Below are 19,252 nucleotides of genomic sequence, written 5' to 3' on the forward strand. Positions count from 1 at the left end.
CTGAAAACGTAAAAATAAAAGTGAATTCCAAATATTAATAAATATAAAAGTATACTATAAAAGTCTAAGTAAACCTAAATAACTGTTCAAATGTCCTTACAGGTTGGTTTGACAGGTTTCATGATGTTTGTGATGACAAATTTGGATAAACATATGAGGATAAGAGGACATCTGTGATGATTAAAATACAATCATTCTTTTTCCACCTGCAACCACTCAAATTCATCTGTCTAGAACTAAACAACAGTTGTGTGACTGCAAAACAGATTAAATGTCCTGTTAGTAGACTATTGCAGCGTTCCTCAATGTTTAACATGCTCTGTTAACATTTTGTAAACTAAAACAAAGTGAGACATCGATTCACTTACACTTTTATGGAAAGTCAACCATATATTTTTAGTGAATCATTATTTGCGGATTCATCTCTATATTGCTTGTTTAACACAATTGATGAATTATCTGCTGACCTCCTGGCTATTTTAGAGACAGAGAAACCATTCTCATAAGCTATACAGTATGTGCATGAAAATCAAGTGAACTGTTAACATTGTCATGCTGGGTAAAGGACAACAGACACCATATTGTGTGCTCATGAAAATAAACATACACAGGTCAGTCAGGAAAAAAGTGTAAGTAGATACTACGTTGTGTTTGCAAAAGCCCATACTGTGATAATGGTACATTTTGAGGCTGTTCATTCTTTGCTGTTTATCACCACTGAACGTTAGGTTAGAAAGTTGTCATGCCTTTTCCCTAAAATTGTGTTCTGGACTTGTGTTCCCACCGTGGGTTTGAGGGTAGCTTGATTTTATTATCACTATCTGCATCATGATAACATTTAGGAGTGAGCAGATCTGTTAAGTGTATGATTCACTGCAAAAACACTCACTGGTCGCAACTAACATGTGTAACCTAGAGAAATCATAAAGAATCAGAGAATTAATCATTTTAGAATCAAAAGATTTGAGTCCTCAATCACAATCTCCACAACTAGAATATGGTATTAAGCAACAACTTAAAGCCACATTTTTACCATTTGGGTGTGGAGTGTTTGGGTTTCTCCTTTGTCATTATTTTCAGTGTCATGTTTCCAGTTTTATCTTGTCAGTTAAACTTGTTTTCCTATTAGTCAGTGTAAACAGCGCTCTTATTTGCTTTGCTCGGTCACGTCTTGCCCTTTAACATTGTTTTGTTAGTCTTAAAGGAATAGTTCATCCAAAACTGAAAATTTACCTTAAATGAATCATTTACAGAACACACCTCCATGTCATTCCAAATCATCCGTTCTTCTGTGGAATCAAAAGAAAATATTTTGAAGAATGTTTGAACAGTTTTTGTTCATATAAGTCATTGGGACCAAAACGACATATGGATTTTCATTGTGGACAAAAAACAACAACATATTTTTGAGTGTTTAAGGCAAGACACCCCATAGGGTAAAAAAAAAAAAAAAAAAAAAACGTATATAATAACCATACTTCCCCAGTTGATTGATTACATTAAAGGGGACATATCATGAAAATCTGACTTTTTCCGTGTTTAAGTGCTATAATCGGGTCCCCGGTGCATCTACCAATCCAGAAAACGTGAAAAGTAACAACCCAGTAACTTTGATTTGGTGAGCCTTTCTCTGCAAGCATGTCAAAAAAAATAAGCCGATCAGATTTCGCTCCCCTTCTGACGTAGGAAGGGGATCTTATTATAATATTACCGCCCCTTAATCTGTTTGTTTTCACCCACGGTGCCGCCATTTGGTTTACAACAGTGTAACCAGTATAGTTATGTAATGTTACAGTAATGGCAAAAGTTCGAGCAAATCATGCAAACTGTTCTGTCGTTGGCTGCACAGACGAGCACAGAACAATATTTGACCACAAAATGTCGCAACTGTCTTATAAAGACCTCAAGGAACTGTGTCAACTTGTGTAAAAGTTAAACATGATGGTACAGGCAAATCGATTAGGCCTAAATGAATCAATGTAACTCCACAACAACAACTAGGCTACATAAATGTAGGCTATCCACTAACCATTCAGAAATGTCCAGGTACAGTCTAAAAGTTGCAAACTCTTCCTGAGTCTCTCCATATGGTTGCACTCCACTACTGTTATTTCTGAAATTTGACTGAATTCACATGTTTTGTTATTGCAGAATATGCGAAGCTTGTGTAAAGAATCGGCTGTCTTCTAAACGGAGGCCGGGAGCAGCAGCTCATTTGCATTTAAAGGGACCAGTGTTGCCAGATCGGGAGTGTCCAAGTATCGTACCAGAAACCCAAAATTATCTATTTGGAAGAAAATTATCGTAAACAAGTAAAACGTACAGAATACAGCTATTTATAGACCAACAACTTTTTGACACGACCTGCAAATTACTTTATTGCTAAACTATCGACCTTCGCTTGGAAACAACCGAATGAAGCGCAATTATCGTACATCCGGCAACACTGAAATGGACACACACAAAAACAGAGCGTTTTTGCTCACACCCAAAAAGGGACAACTTTGACTAGCTATAATAAATGATCTGGGGGACATTTTGAGCTGAAATTTCAGACACATTCTGGGGATACTATAGATTTATATTACATAAATCTTAAATATTTATATTACATCTTGTGAAAAGGGGCATAATATGTGAATAAAATGTTGTATATAACCAGGTAAATGCTATTTGAACAACCCCCTCTGTAAAACACTTCAAAATATAAGAATAAAACTGTAAAGTTAGATGTATGCAAGTGCTACTAAAGTGAAAATTTAGAAAGTCTTAGAAGTGAGCTTTCTGTAATTTCATACATCCTCCATGGCTTGACTAATGTTATTCAGGTGGCTGATGGAAACCATTTCCTTTAATGCTGTACAATATGACAATAAGCTCAGCACTCTTGCTCCCCCAGCAGGTGGATATTAAAACATAACTACTGTCATTATAGATGAAATTAGTCAGCTTAACAGGCAAAAAACACTGTTTTGTTAGAATTTATCAATTACTATACCTAAAAAATGTTTTTCATAACTAAACCTCTATATAAACATATTTTCCGATGTTTTATATTTCAATTATTGTACATTGATGTTGTGTTGTGTTTGTATTGTGGAAACAAATATATCTGCATCCCTATAATTGTGCAATTCTGTTTACTTATTGAAGAGTTTCTGAAAATATGCTGATAAAAAAAAAGGTTTTACAGCTTTCCCAGCCTCATAAAACATGCCAGGTGCACATCCACACAGTTGCAAAATGAAATTCAGACTTTGTTTTTCTTTAGGCATTGTATCTTAGACCAAATGTAATTTTTTGAAAAGCACCTTTGAAACCCTTACTGCACATTTTTTCTCTTACAGCTGTGTATTTCATTATTAAACATGAGAACTGAGAACATTTCAGTAAGAAGGAAAAAAGAACAGGCACCACAGGATTGTGCTTTGTAGCCGCATGCAAACACATCAGCATACGTGTGTGTGTGTGTGTGTGTGTGTGTGTGTGTGTGTGTAGCTGACAGATATTATACACTACCATTCAAATGTTTGGGACAGTAAGATTTTTGAAAGAAAAGAAAAGATGCTTCACGGTTTCCACAAGCATATTAAGCAGCACAACTGTTTGCAACATTGATAACAATAAGAAATGTTTCTTGAGCATCAAATCAGCATATTAGAATTATTTCTGAAGAATTACGTTACACTGAAGACTGTAATGGCTGCTGGATTTTTTGTATTTTATTGTATTTTACATCTAATAAATGGGCTTGGTGAGCATAAGAGACTTCTTTCAAAAGTAGTGGTCATTGTGAAAATTAAAAGAAATACTTGTCCATGAAATATTGAACTTGTCCTCATTATAGGAGAGAAGGAAAAGTTTTCATATACCTTCTCTTTTGTTAATCTGTGCTTCCTTCTGAGGTAGTCATCATCTGTACAAACTACGTATTTAGCAATGGAATTTTGATATGTGAAACATGGTTGCTAATTGAGAAGTGACGCAAGATCTCTTACAGAAAAGGAATGAAACAGGAGTGTCTGTTTGAGTCTCGTCAGTCAGACGCCAGTAAAAAATCTGAGGATGTCAAAGGTCGTCCACTAGGTTTGCTATTGGATGTCAACCCGAGTCAAAATCACAAACAGCTGACCTCACTGACCTGCTTAATACACCATGAAATAACATTAAGTCCATTAGTTTAATTCCGACTTTAAATGGTGTTCAGTCAGAAACATTTCTGAGGCTTCAGCGAATTGAGTCAAACAATTATGACACGGATTAACTTCTCACTATATTATAAGAAGAATAATGCTTGAATGGCTGGAAACCACAAGGGGTGAACTGACCACTCCCAAAACAATCAAAGAGGATTCCTGGAAATACAAAATTGTCTTCTGGAACACCAAAAAATGTAAAATGTCATGGAAAAAAAAGGAAAGCTTGCATCTCGCTAGGACACGCGTCTGAAAACCACATGAAGTTAACAACCTGCCAGCAGGGAGCCGTAAATTACCAAACCAGGCCGGGTCAGAGGCTTCGGCAATGACAGCGATGAAAAATTAGTGACAGCTGAGCAAACTGACTTGGCCATCCCCCAGCAGAGCTCCCACTTCTCCCCCTCACCTAACCTGATAGTGTCCTCAATCCTGGGTCAGCAATTCATTGCTAAAACCTCAGGAGAGCACAGGCCAGCTTCCATACCACTGTACCCCAAAGATCTGCTCTCATGCTATGGCTGTTCACAGACAAACATCAAAGGTAGGTTTCTTTTCCCCCCTTCCTGCTGTATGAAGACTCCTTGGTAATTTTTCTTATTCCAAATACTTTCATAACGGGGTTACGTAAATAATTAAATTGGCCCAGGAGAGTTCTGAATACTGATGTGTCAGGCTGGAGTTGTTAGGAGTTTATGGGAAGGCAAGGTCGGTGTGGTCCTGATTGTGCTGCATTGAGAAACACTAGATGATGACCATGAAGATGTGCATTATGGACTCCATCTGTGTTGATTTAGTATGGAGGAAGACACATGATTCAGATTTATGTAATATTTGGTAGTATATATTTATATATACTTACTTTAGATCGCACACCCCTGTCAGCCTTCTTCACAAAACTCTGCAGGTTTGGCCAACTTCCATAACCATATAAGACGGATGATAGGTTACCATTGCGAACCATACAACTACTTTATTTATGTTTTCAAATGCGTGGAGGGTCTAAAGTGTATTAACTTTCACACTGTCATTATGCGTGATGTTTCTGGCTAATAAGAGTTTACGTGTCTGAGCAGCCGGAAAGAAATGCCCTTAAAGGTTAAACAAACACTGGTGTGGCAGGCATCTGGGGCTGTAGACAGAGAACTCCTGCAGATAGTTATAAAATCCCTTGGGGAAAAAAGAGAAAACATTTCCAAAACCCCAAAATGAAGGTAGAGTATAAATTGCATAATGTGGATTATCTTGACACTCTGTGATGTTGAATTCATAACGAGTCCCCAATGCATATCACAAAAGTACTTAGTACATATGCACAGATAATTCACTTTGTCTATTATAGATGCTGCTGTATCTTGTTTGGACCCTATTGGGCTTCGGTCTTAGTGCCCCTCCAATTGATCTGGACCCTGAAGCATATGGATTCGATGACACGTGGGATCTGAACTATGATTATGATGAGGAGGTGAGAGAAGGTTTTAAGAGCTGATCAAGTTTGTCAGTTCTGTCATCAATTAATCATCATCACGTTCTTCCAAACCTGTATGACTTTTTTTCTTCCATTGAACAAAATGAGAACGTTTGGATGCATGACATCAAGGTATATTCTTTTTTCTATATAATGAAAGTGAAGGTGGACGAGTGCTATTCAGCACCAAAAATCACAAAAAGCACCATGCAACTCATAACACTATATTGCTAGAAGCAATAATAATAAAAATATATTTTGTTCTAAATTAATTGTAATTTTCAAAGATCAATTCGATTGTTAAAATTGTATGAATTCATTTCATTAGACACAATTTTTGATGTTACAATCTATTATATAAAACCAAAAAAAAAATTGGAAGAAGGTAGGGAACAAGATAACATTTGAGCCCACTGACTTCCATTGTATGGACAAATAAAGCAGAGACATTTCTCAAAAAATATCCCATCTTGATTCTTGTACGAAATGAGGGTGAGTAAATGATGACAGATTTTTTATTAACTATCCCTTTCAGAATAGAGTCACTATGAACCAACTTATGTATATAGTTATGTTCCGTGTCTAACCTCTCTTTCTTACTGACTGAGGTTGAGACACTGGCTCCTCCTCCAGCCGTCACTCCGCCACCTGCTGTAGTTCCTCCTGAGGACTATGTGGAGGAAGTGACACTGCCGCCCCGTCCAACAAAATCTCCTGTCCCATCCACTTTAGACCTCCATGGTCCAGGCCTGTTTGGACCTGACACAGGCTTAGGTAGATGGATAAATGGTTTGAAAGTGATAAAAATGCTTTGTTTTTTTTATTTCAGTCATGAATCTTGCGGCCTCTAGTGGTATGAAACGTCATGGCACAGTCCTCTCTCTCTTTCTCTCTACTGTAGGGATGCCCTCCTGCCTGCTGTGTGTGTGTATCAGTGGCAGTGTTTACTGTGATGACTCAGAACTGACTCAGATTCCCCCTCTTCCCAAAGAAACCACACACTTCTACGCTCGCTTCAACAAGATCACCGAGGTCAAGGCCACAGACTTCATCAATCTCAGTAAGAATCAAACAAACTTCCCTCTTTCTTGAAAATACAAACGTGGTTTTTCAAACATATACTGTATTACACAGTTTACACAAGGCCTGGAATGCATAAAAGACTATTTAAGACTTTTAAATAAATTTAATTACGAATCAAACTGAACAATGTTTAAGAAAACTGCACTTAACGGTGTTCTCAGATCAGCTGAAACGGATCGATCTGAGTGGAAACCAGATAGGTAAAGTGAATGAGGCCGCTTTTCGTTCACTGCTTCAACTTCAGGATCTCATGTTGGCCGACAACAACATCCAGGTACTCCCAGAACTCCCAGCTTCCCTGAAGCACATTGATGTTCGCAATAACCAGCTAAGGAGTTCAAGCATGCACGCAGAGGCCTTTAAGGTACGTACAGAACCATCCAAAAGTGTGGGGTCTGTAAGATTTTTTTAATAGTAAAAACAGTAACATTATGATGAAATATTATTACAATAATTTATTCCTGTGATGGCAAAGCTGAATTTTAAACATCATAACTCAGTCTTCAATGTCACATGATCCTTCAGAAATCATTCTAATATGCTGATTTAGTGCTCAGGATTTTTTTCATTCTGCCATTTAACTGCAAAATAAAGATAGATACACAGAAAGCTTGTGGCTTGTTTTGCAGTAAAAATGTCTAAAGATCAATAAAATGAGATGTATTTACTTGAAAAGCAAAAACCTTGTTTACACTTAAAGGGATAGTTCATCCAAAAAATGTAATTCTGTTGATTTACTCACCCTCAAGTTGTTCTAAACCTGTATGAGTTTCTTTCTTCTGTGGAACACTAAAGAAGATATTTTGAAGAATGTTGGTAATCAGATAGTTGACAGTATCCATTGACTTCAATGGAATTTTTGCCTACTAAGTGAATGACTATCCCTTTAAAACAGTGCAGTAAGACCAAATTCACTCGTATTATTTTTGTATTTCAATATGTATTCTCATCTAATGATTACTTTTCCTCGGACAAATAATAAACTGAGCATGATAATGTTATGTTGTTTGTGTTCATTTTCTCCCGTGAGTAGGAGATGAAAGAGCTTCAGTTCCTGTACCTATCAAACAACAAGTTGGACTACATTCCCGTACCCCTACCTGACAGCCTACGATCGCTCCACCTGCAGGTAAAAACAGTAAAAACTCCAGCTACTCTCCTCACTAGTGGGCAATAATGTCTTCACAATTAATGCTATTTCTCGCCCTCTCTTCTACATTTTCTCCAGAATAACAATATACAGAGTATAAGCCAAGATGCTTTCTGCAACATTCATGACAAAAACTACATACGGAAAGCCCTGGAGGACATCAGGCTTGATGGCAACCCGGTGGACATCAATTTCTACCCCCAGGCTTATATCTGCTTACCACGACTACCTGTAGGAACTCCCGTCTAGGAAAATGTTCTTTTTTTCCCCCACAGATTGTGTGTGTGTGTGTATGTGTGTGTGTGTGTGTGTGTGTGTGTGTGTGTGTGTGTGTGTATTTTCTAAACTTCTAAACTCCTCTGTGACCACAGCAAAATAATATGAGCAAAAAGATCAAATACTTTAAAATGTCACAATCAATAGGAGAAAGTTTTTATTTCCGAGCTTTGTTCTCTTTTAGCCAAGTCACGTTAGGTATGGACTCAGTGACTTTGCACTCATTACAATATGTAAAAATGGATCTGTTGCAAAATCTAGTGAGCTACCTCACCTACATAGGCACTAAGAATACACTAAGGAATGATCTAACTGAAATTCCACCATAAGTGGCCAATTTGTAACAGTCTACATAAAGGCAAGCTAAAATTAGTTGCATTAGTAAATGCGTTTTTATCTCACTCACGTTTGCTTTTGTTAACACTCGGTTATGTTACAAGCACATTTTTAGGATGATTTTTACAGACGCTCTAGTTATTGAATGAATTCTAAGCATCTATACAGTAAATGACAATTCTTTCGATTCATCCACCATTTTGGGTGTACTTTTTCATAAATGGCATTGCAAAATATTAAGGGATAGCCTTCTCCATGGAGGATATGGGCTAGGTGATGCTGCCTCACAATTTGTCCATAAAAGGCAGCGTAAACATGCTAACTACCTTTTGGAACACTCTTCGTGTAGAGAGCATGCCAATGATTTTTGTAGGCAGCTTACTTGTTTGGAACAGAGCTGGAGACATTGATCCATCATGACAAATTGGCAGAATTCATCAGAGCAAGAGATTAGTGAATACAACTACTCTTGAATAGTTGTAGTGCCCCTTTTCACCACAATGTGGCGCCCTTCTCCAGTACTTTCTGTCTGCTGTAAACATATTTCTGCATTTCTGTAGACACTCAGCTCCATCTGTCAGGTGTTTGTGTCATTTTATCTCAGATCTTTGAGGATGCACTGTTCTTTATTAATAATGTTTTACGTTTGCTTGATTTATCTGTTTCCCATTCAACAGTTTTGATGACGTATATACTGTACTCAGCTGCATCTATTTTTGAATCAATTTGTTCATGTACCACTGCAGGTGGTTTCTGAGGTTACTTAGCAACTGTCAAATATTTATAGTTTGACATTTACCTGTGTGCACAATGTAAAGATACTCCTAGATTATTTGCACTGGATGTTAAGCAACTGTAAAGACACAACAAATGTAATCCCATGAGCATGAACAGGTTTTCTCTCACCAAAACGTGTGTGCTCATTCTTTCACAGCTTTGAAACTATGCCATAAGCGCAATGTCCAATTGGACTAAGCGCCTGGACACAGGTCTTCAAACATCCCACACAGATCCATTTAACGGCGCATTTTGAATGAAGCCAGATTTCTGTCCAAACACTAAATTAAACACAACAGCAGATAATTTAAAGTTTGGCTCTCTTTCACCGCGGTGAGATCAACAGCAGTGGCAACCTGGCATAATAACAAAATGTCCTCAACATCAAACATTCAATTCATGGTAGCACTTATATTACAATGTTATTAGCCTAATGTTATAAATGTTACAAATGTTAATATTATGTTTTAATATTACAATGACCTGTGTAGACCCAACACTATGCAATATTATTAACATGATATGCTAAATAGTTAATAGGATAGTTCACCCAACAATTTTAAGTGAAAAGTGTTCCAAACCTGTATGACTGTGGAATCTGTGGAACATAAAAGAAGATGTTTTGAGAAATGGCTCAGGTTTTTTTTTTATAAAATGAAATGATTACCAACATTCTTGAAAATATCTTCTATAGATATAGAAGAAGAAAAAAAGTCTTAAAAAAACAGGTTTAAAACAACATGAGGATGAGTATTTAAATTTTGGGGTGAACTACTACATTCAGAATTTTGTACATGCATAAAAAAAAAAAACAGATATTTGATTTTCTTTTTATATTTTTGATGAATTATTTCCATAATTATTATTATTAATAACTACATTTATTGGAAGATTGCAGTGTTCAGGCCCAATTGTTTCCTTTAAAAAAAAACTTGAAAAGACTATCTTTATATCTTTTTTTAAATGTAAATTTGTTCATGGTTTGAGGATGAAGGCATGTCACAAAACCTGTTCATCTTGGTTTCTGCCTAAATTTGGTAACTTCTACCAAGTGAGAGATGAATCTGTGTATAAATTTGACTCGCTGCCTTTTACGTCAACAACAGAAGATATGGAAACATTTAATTTGCAAAATGGGTCATAGGTTTGAGAGCAGGGAATGCTACTCGCAACTCAGTCAGAACAAACCCACAGCCCATTTTTGGTTTGCAACCCACCAGTTGAGAACCACTGGTCTGCAGTCCATCAATGGACAGAAGAGATAGAGAGCAAGGCTAAGCGCTGCTAATCTCCCAGTACGGTCAAGCTTTATGATCGGTACCATTCCTCCTCCTCCTCCTCCTCCTCCTCTTCTTTGGGCTCCATTCTCCTCGCCCAAATGATCCTCCCATTGTTATTTGCTTTCACAAGGGCTGATATCATCCCTCCTCTCCTCTGTCGCATATGACTCTTTTTTTAACCTCTCCCAGGCAGCCATTGCCAGTGACTCACTTGATGAATAAAGACGAGAGAAAACTCAATCCCTTTCCCTCCAGCTGCAGGAGAGTTTACAGTGAGAGAGGGGAAGGGGTGTTCGAAGCCCAAGCACTACCAGCGGCTAAATGGTACATGAAAAGGAGGAGTGTCTGATATAAGAAAGCAAAGAAATAAAGCGCTTTTGTAAACAATGATATTGAAAACACGTCGTGTTGCAGCGACGAAGGCTAAGCGTGCACCTGCGTTAATCCCATGGATTTTACATCCCCGTCTCTGTTTCTTTCCCGCTCTGCGCTGGGTCCATGAAGGTGACCTTGCATTCTGCCTGAGCTCATCCATTGATCTCATAACTGAAAGGACTTGCGGGCTTCCCTCCCACATGATTCAGGGGAGGGAGGGGCCTTAGATAGGTGCATATGCTGTGGGGGTGTATTTCAGCAGTCAGCGTGTGTGTGTGTGTGTGTAGGTAGTAGGTGAGGAGAAGGGCTAAGGCAAGAGGAATGTTTAAAACACTCATACATCCTCCTTTCAGCCGCCCAGAGCCATCGAATAATTGAGTCGAGCCCCCGCCTGAACAACACGCACACACACACACACACACACACACACACACGCGCGCGCACACACACACACACACGCGCGCACACACACACACACACACACACACACACACACACACACACACACACACACACACACACACACACACACACACACACACACACACACACACACACACACATAAACATACAAATGCTTTCTCCAGCCTCCCACATGCAGACAAACTCAATCAATTGCTGTGATATCTGAATCTTAGGAGGGACTAGTTAATGTTCTGTAAAGCAGGGTCGCTCCTCTGCATTAAATATGAAGGAGAGTGGAGTCAGATGTGTCACTTCTTTGTGAAATGAGACACATAGAGATAAAACTACTTGTTTGCTGTCAAACCAAATTGAAAAGAGGGCATTTATAACATCACAGAAACATAACATCACAAGTTAATGGCACAGCTTACCCCAAATAACTGTACTTTAACAAGCACCGTTCTTCAAATGAGACATTAAACTGAGGTCCTGACTTTCTGTGGTCATTAAAAAACCCATGACACTTCTCGTAAAGAGTAGGGGTGCATAATAATCTTGGCCAAATTCTCTCCATTGGCCTTTATCAATCATGGCCTCCTAAAAATAATCCCCATGCTTTCAATTGGCTCTATCACTCTCTTTCTCTCTTCTTGAATGCTGGACACTGGTGATGGTTGAGGGGAGACCCCCTGATATGATTGTAAAGCGCTTTTGGTGTACAGTAAAGCGCTATACAAAAGCTTCATTATTATTAGGGGCCAGCACCGAAGGTTTGTAGGCACCATATTGTATCCGTTGGCGTTGTTATTATTATTATTCCGATTCTTCTTCTTCTTCCCCTCTGGAAGTCTATGGCTTTTTGGAAAGTTACTGAACTTTCACCATAGCAATTTATGCTATGTCTCTAACTCAATCCCTCTAGTGCCACCAACTGTCCAAATTTGGACTCATGTTTATGCTAATAACTTTTGAACCTTAAGGGCTAGAAACAAAATTCACCATATGACAATTTTTCTGTCATAAAAATGTTTCCGCCATTTAGTATTTTTCGAAAAACCTACCTTTTCTAACACCTCCTAGACCGTTGCCAGATCATCTTCAGACCATGCCGACAAAAAGGTAAGGAATTCAAGTTGATTCGTCAAACCGTTCTTGAATAAGGCGCGAAAGGATTCGACGAAGAACATACCAAAATGAATGTGAGGCTATTATCTCTGCAACACTTTAGCGTATTCTGAGTGTGTGATATGATAACCATGACCTGAGGCTACCTGCGTAGTTTCAGATGAAATTTCCAAAAATGCTAATAACGTCGGATTAAATTAGACTAGTGTAATGAAACTCATCTTAATAGATTCCTTACCTCATGCAGAGAACATGGATACCAATTTGGCCACAGTCAATGGAACTACGTGTCCGCCATTTCGGTTTTCTTTCAAAACCTACTTTTTCGAACTCCTCCTAGACCGTTTGCCTGATTTTCACCAAAAACTAATCGTATCATCTTCAGACCATGCCGGCAAAAGGTTATGGATTTAGTGTTGGTTGATGAAACGGCTTATGTACAGTATACCACAATTAACAAATTTGATGGCATGATGCCAAAATGACTCTGAGGCTGTATCTCTGCAAACTTTGGCATACTGAAACCAAAGTTTGTCAATGTCACCTCACTCAGACTACACTACATCAATTTGGTCACAGCACCACCTATTGGTCGAAAATGATAAACCATTAAATCATATTTAGTGACTTATGATTTTTTTGCCATTTTGCCTAAAATCATCTTATTATGTCTTTAATTGCTCATTGATGCACTTAGTCTGATGCTCCTAGCCATTCTGGCATGACTTTTCTTTGTGCTTGGCCTCGATAATTGCTGCTTTTATTATTATTAATATCCCACAGCTATCATTGTAGTAAAAATTCTTTATTTATTAATTGGCCAAATAATTTGTGTTTTTACATTGGAAATTCACCAACATGATACATTTTTTAGATCTGGAAAAATTATATTTTTTTACATAAAATCTACTTTACCTGCCGAGTAAAAAATTTACCTTGAAATGCAAAAAAAGGTATGTTCATATTTTTAATTAAAACATAACAAGTTTAGGAAGTTTAAGGAATATTCCCATATGGTCCAGCTTACCCCGTAAATGTGGGGGTAAAACAATTTATTAATGTAAATTGCTAAATAACAATTAATTTAATATCTTAATTGATTCACATTTTTGCAATTTTCATAAACCAGCTATGAAAATGTTTAATATTCAGTATACTTGAATATAATAAAATCATTTTCATTATAGAATCATTTTCATTTTCATTATCATTTTTAAAGATCACTAATGCACTGCACAGCTTACCTCAAAGACATGCTTTACCCCACACTAATTCATTTTAGTAATTAGTAATGACAAATATTTAGCTAAATTAAGTTTTTACACACTGGAAATTCACCAACATGTATGATATATTTTTAGACCTGGACAAATTTGCTTTTACATAAAAATTGACCTGCCAAGCAGAAAATGTACTTTGACATGCAAAACCCTTTTCTTCCTTTTTTTTTTTTTTTTTTTGCATAATACTTTTTTTGTGTGCATCAGTATACACAGCTAACAATCTCGGTTCCCAGAATATTCTGGCAATGTTAGTTTTTGGATAAAAAAATAAAACCTAATAAGAATATTCCTAAAACGTAAGGAATTTGTTCCCAAGGAAATATGTAAACAGGAATTCAATAACATTAGAGTAACGTTCTGAGTTTGCTGGGAATGAGAGGTTTTAGAATTACCCCATTCTCCCTACTTCTGAATGATCAAATCATAGATGCATACGCCATCCCTCGAACTCAAATTCAAAATGTCTAAATAATAGACAGCTGGGTCCTAATCAGTGTAAAGACAAAAGAGAGAAAAAGCCATTGAAACTTCAAAGCATTGTTTCTACTGCAGGGTAGAGTGACGGTTGTGCTGTAGCAGAATGGGGGGAGGAGGAGAAAGAAACAGAGGAAAAGTAGAAGTATAAGAAATATTAAAAGAGAAAGAGAGTGACCAGAGAAAAATAGCTGTACGGCAGGCAAGAACACTGGGGGGGCTGGAGTGGGCGTGCGATCAATAACTAAATGTTCTGCCGACAAAGAGAGAGAGTGAGAGAGAGGAAAGAAAGAAAGAAAGAAAGAAAGAAAGAAAGAAAGAAAGAAAGAAAGAAAGAAAGAAAGAAAGAAAGAGTAGTGAATTAAAGCACACTCTGGCAGTAGTTCACTTTAATGTGACACAGAGATGGAGAAATAAATAAATTCTGAGGCCATTTTCTTTACACCACTCTGTGTTTTATTAAAGCACTGCGGTAAATGAAAACACTCATCATTTGTTCCTGTGTCACTGTACATCCATTATGAATCTGAACCAAAAGTGTTAGACACTTGATCTGATTTGGTTTGCATAAATTCAAACTGGTGTAATGCCTCACGCTCCTATGAAAATAAAATGTTGCCCACCACCCTGCCAAACACAAACAGCATCAAATTTCACTGACAAAAAAGGGTCATGTCTGGGGCGACAAATACAACCCACATTTGTGTGGAGACAGCTGTCTCAGAAGTATGGAAACATACGAACGAACGCTGGATCCTGCAACTCGCTCTTCCTTTTGTGGTAGAGGTATGCAGTGAGCTGAGGCCAACCTTTGAAAAGATACTCACTCCCCCAGAGAGTAACGGGACGGGAAGAGTAGAGAAATGGAGGGAGATAGAGCGAGCCAGACTTAAAAACATGCTGCCCCCTCACCCCTTCATAGCCAAGTATGGCAACTAGCCATTCTCCTCTTTCTGAGGAGACATCTGTAGGCTGTACATACCTGTAGGCTATCCAGAAATAGTCAAGTAGCTGTGGTGCATGTAAATGTCCTTTTCACAAAGGCTTGATCGGAAAATGTTTTGCATGTAAATGTAAATAAATGTAATGTAAAATTTATAAATGTAACAGCATTGCGAATCAAATTTATTTACTGGTTACCAGTACTTTATTTTCAGTAGGGCTTCAATAAATCTTGAACATCCCCTACATATGTTCAGAAACACAATAAATCATATTGTATTTTGAAAAGAGTAAACCAAAGATCTGCCCAGGTGAGTGGCTTATGTCTATAATATAATATAATATAAGGTTTTATGTACTGTGGGCCAATTATCATCAGACATCATGATGAGAGAAAGGTTTTCATCAAGCTGTTTCTGCCTCTTCCCCACCACCTCTCCCCCTCCTCTAATGCGAGTTTCTCAGAGAATGACATGATCCTCTTTAAACTGTCTTACCTTTAGAAAGGAAAGGTTTATCGTTTCATTGACTCCAGCCAGAGATCTTATCCAGTCTGTGGCTGGAACAAAAAGATCAAAGTGATGCTATTGGGAAACGTCTCTCTCTTGCACCTTCCCCTTCTCCTTTCTCTTTCGTTTCTTCTCATTTAAAAAGAACAACAAAGGGAAATCAGGTAATTGGACATTATTAACATGTTTTCTAATCAAAACATTAAACATGCTTAGGTAATACTATATTGGAATTAGATATCAGAGCTGTGTAACACATCAGTCAGTCAGCTTAGACATGGAGATCACTTATTTGATTGTGCTGATTAATGCAACTGGATTTTAAATGATTGACACATTTGCATTTATGCATTTAGCAGATGCCTTTTTGCAAAGTACATTCAAGACTTTGACATGCCAAGCACCATGTTTCACCTGCTGAGTAACAGAAAGACTACACACACAGCAATGGTGAGGCTACCCTAGCCCACTCAGATCGACGGCTCGCCCACCCAACCAAATGTGACACAAGAAAAATTATTTTTATAGAAAAGGAGGGGAAAAAAATCACGCTCAAATACACAAATTTAGCAGATCTGTCCCGAAACTTTGCAGCGTGTACAGCTGTCACTCATCTTAGTTGAGTTCTGTTATAATCAATGAAGCTGTCTACACTGACTGCACAATGAATCTCTTACTTACATAATGTCTACACTTTGTTATAATGAGAGGATTTGCAAATGTGCAGAACTCAGCACTGGACAAAAACACGGTGAGTGGATTCTAACTTAAACATCTCTGATTAGCTATTGCGTTTAATCAGAAATGCGTTTAAAAATAATCAGCAGACATGTCTATGATTGGCTACATTGCTAAGCGCTGCAAAAACATGTAGTAAATAGAAACCTTTGAACCTTCTCCAGAGCGCAGACACAGATCACCAGATCACCAATATGCTATTATTATTGAGAAAACTGATCCTAGACCAGCAGTTATGGGCATCTTTACCCTCTAAAAACAATCAGAAGCAGCAGCAGGCTCTGTCTATAATTATTTATCTTTGTTCGTTGTTCTTATTCTGTTCATTGGTTCTTTTTTTTTATTTTTTATTTTTTTGGAAAATTATGTAATTTGAGAGTAGGCATTGGTCCACCCTATTTCACCATAATATACATTATTTTCTCATAATATACATTATACATCACATTTTCAAAGATTCTCAAACGACTCCTCCGAAGATTCTCTCTAAACCTCTTTCTAAAGCTCTCCTTTCTGAGAGCCTGCTCTAGTCTGATTGGTCAGATGGCCAAGTCTGTTGTGATTAGTCTATCGCTTACAGTGCATGTCAGAAACGAAATGTCCATTACCATAACTTAACTTCTGCCAGGACCATTATCATCAAAGCTGATTGACATTCATGAAGCCTAGCATAGATAAGAGCAGGGAGCGCAGTGATAACCCCCCTTAGGGTAACAAGAACAATCCACCATAGGCTACACCATCCCATTTAACAATATTTGCTCTGACTTTCGCGCTAATCGAAGGATGCAGCCTCTGAAGTCCAAGTCCTTTGAAGGATGCATCCTCTGAATTGGGACACATAGCTAATGTCTCCCTCAAATCGATTCACTCAAAACTCGAATCATTCATTTAACCGATTCGTTCAGTGACTCACTCAAACAGACAGTCAGTTGTCACCACATATTGGAATACTGATGTATATTGCAGAAAGAATCACAGAAAATAACTCATCCTAAATGCATTACATTATGCTGTTTTTCTATAGTTTTTCTATGTAAACATGCAGTAGACTTTACTTTACTTTTAACTTTACTTTTAACTTCATTGTCCCCAGGGGAAAATTATTTTCCACAGCACTGCACATGTTTAACACACACAACATAACCAATATAACACAAAAAGCAGTATCTCACATATGACACAGCATTTAAAAGTAGTTTAACTTTTTTTTAAAAAAGCCTCTCTAGACCTTTTTATTTCATTCCACTGCCCTGCATCTCACATTTTTAAGCACAAAAACGTATTCTATGTGAATCACTCCTCAAAGTTGGAGCGCCGTTCAGTCAATTAAATTCGAGGACCAGAACTGTTACATATAGCAAAAATAAGGCTGACAGTTGTTACGCTTAACAGCTACTAAATAGCTAAAGGTGAGGTTGATGTGTGTGTGTGTGTGTGTGTGTGTGTGTGTGTGTGTGTGTGTGTGTGTGTGTGTGTGTGTGTGTGTGTGTGTGTGTGTGTGTGTGTGTGTGTGTGTGTGTGTGTGTGTGTGTGTGTGTGTGTCTGTGTGTGGTTTGTGTTGGCCAGAGGCTGACAGACGTTGTGTTTGACAGTTACCGAACAGCAAAAGCTGCTACCTAAACCCTGATGTGTGTGTGAGAGAGCATCCATGGCATACACACACTGTCTGATGTCAGAATGGTTTCCCAGCAGGTGCATGACTAAGCAGGTGAGAGATTGTGATCAAAATGTGATTTCTTTAATACTGGTTTTCATGTCTATGAGCCCCGTGTGGTTTGTTTATGAACTTTCACATACTGCTCAACAGAGACAACAAAGAGACACTTACAGATACATATTCATGCTTACTAATTACACAATTATGTTGAATCCTTCATTCAGTGAAAAACGCAATGTGGTTAAATTCTTAATTTGTTCATTTTGTGCAGACCTGAGATGTGCCATCTCATAAGACTGTAAAAAGACTTTATGAATTTTCTTTTATCAAGGGTAGTCAAACATAAAACGCGCACATCTCAATTCTATCTCTGCAGAATATTATAGCATTCATTATGAATTCTCCCCGCGCTGTGAGCTTTGAACACTTTTATCTTTTAGTAGTCAGCAAAGCCAGGCGCTTCTCCGCTGTGAGAAGCATTTAATTGAATTCATTTATCCTTCAGCATGGCCACTGAGGAGATGGTCACTGAATAAAACACTGCAGATGGAGGGCTGCTTGCTGCTAAAGCGGCTAGCTGTTGTGGTGACAGAACAGGCGATCCAACAGATATGACTTCTGGAGGGCTGCCTAGGAGGGAGTGTAGTGGACAGACGATCACTTCTAATTCACTGTTTTCACTCACACCATCAGCACACTCATGTAAAGTGGAAAATGGCTGTGGGTTTTTAGAAATGGGTGTGCCTGCACAAGGTTTCTTCCACAATTGCACGAGTTTAAAATGATTGCCTGATAATGACGGCAGAATCATTGCGGCTGCATTTCTGTGTTCCGTGATTCAGTGTTTGATCAAATACTCAAGCATGCAGTTTAAAATTGTATCCAATGTACTGTAAGACTGGAAAAACTGGAAGAGATGGCAACTCTCTTAGAGAACTAAGGAAATCAACATTTGAACTCACTCTTGTGCACCATTCGAGATGCAAGTCTCACCTCAGAATCATCCTAATCTACATCTCTTTCTCTCTTCCCCCATTCCTTCTCTCTCATGCTGCGATCACCAAAATTCACCCAAGAATCTATATGGTTTAATGTGAATAATTATCATACAGTATTACACATGTTTGGTATCATTTGAAATGTCTCAGTGCGGCTGGTACAAAGGTCTCATTCCC

General features: G+C 37.9%; 1 protein-coding gene across 1 annotated transcript; it reads left to right on the forward strand.

Moving 5' to 3' along the window:
- The first annotated feature begins 4,670 nt into the window (after window positions 1-4,670).
- Window positions 4,671-9,420, forward strand: optc (opticin). Its single transcript, XM_082156152.1, has 7 exons — window positions 4,671-4,740; window positions 5,539-5,661; window positions 6,273-6,438; window positions 6,566-6,724; window positions 6,909-7,111; window positions 7,781-7,876; window positions 7,976-9,420. Exons 1-7 carry the CDS (start codon window positions 4,714-4,716, stop codon window positions 8,144-8,146), a joined length of 945 nt encoding a protein of 314 aa, XP_082012278.1. The 5' UTR covers window positions 4,671-4,713; the 3' UTR covers window positions 8,147-9,420.
- Window positions 9,421-19,252: the final 9,832 nt, after the last annotated feature.

Source organism: Leuciscus leuciscus (genome assembly GCF_965113295.1).
Source record: "Leuciscus leuciscus genome assembly, chromosome: 23".
NCBI lineage: Eukaryota > Metazoa > Chordata > Actinopteri > Cypriniformes > Leuciscidae > Leuciscus > Leuciscus leuciscus.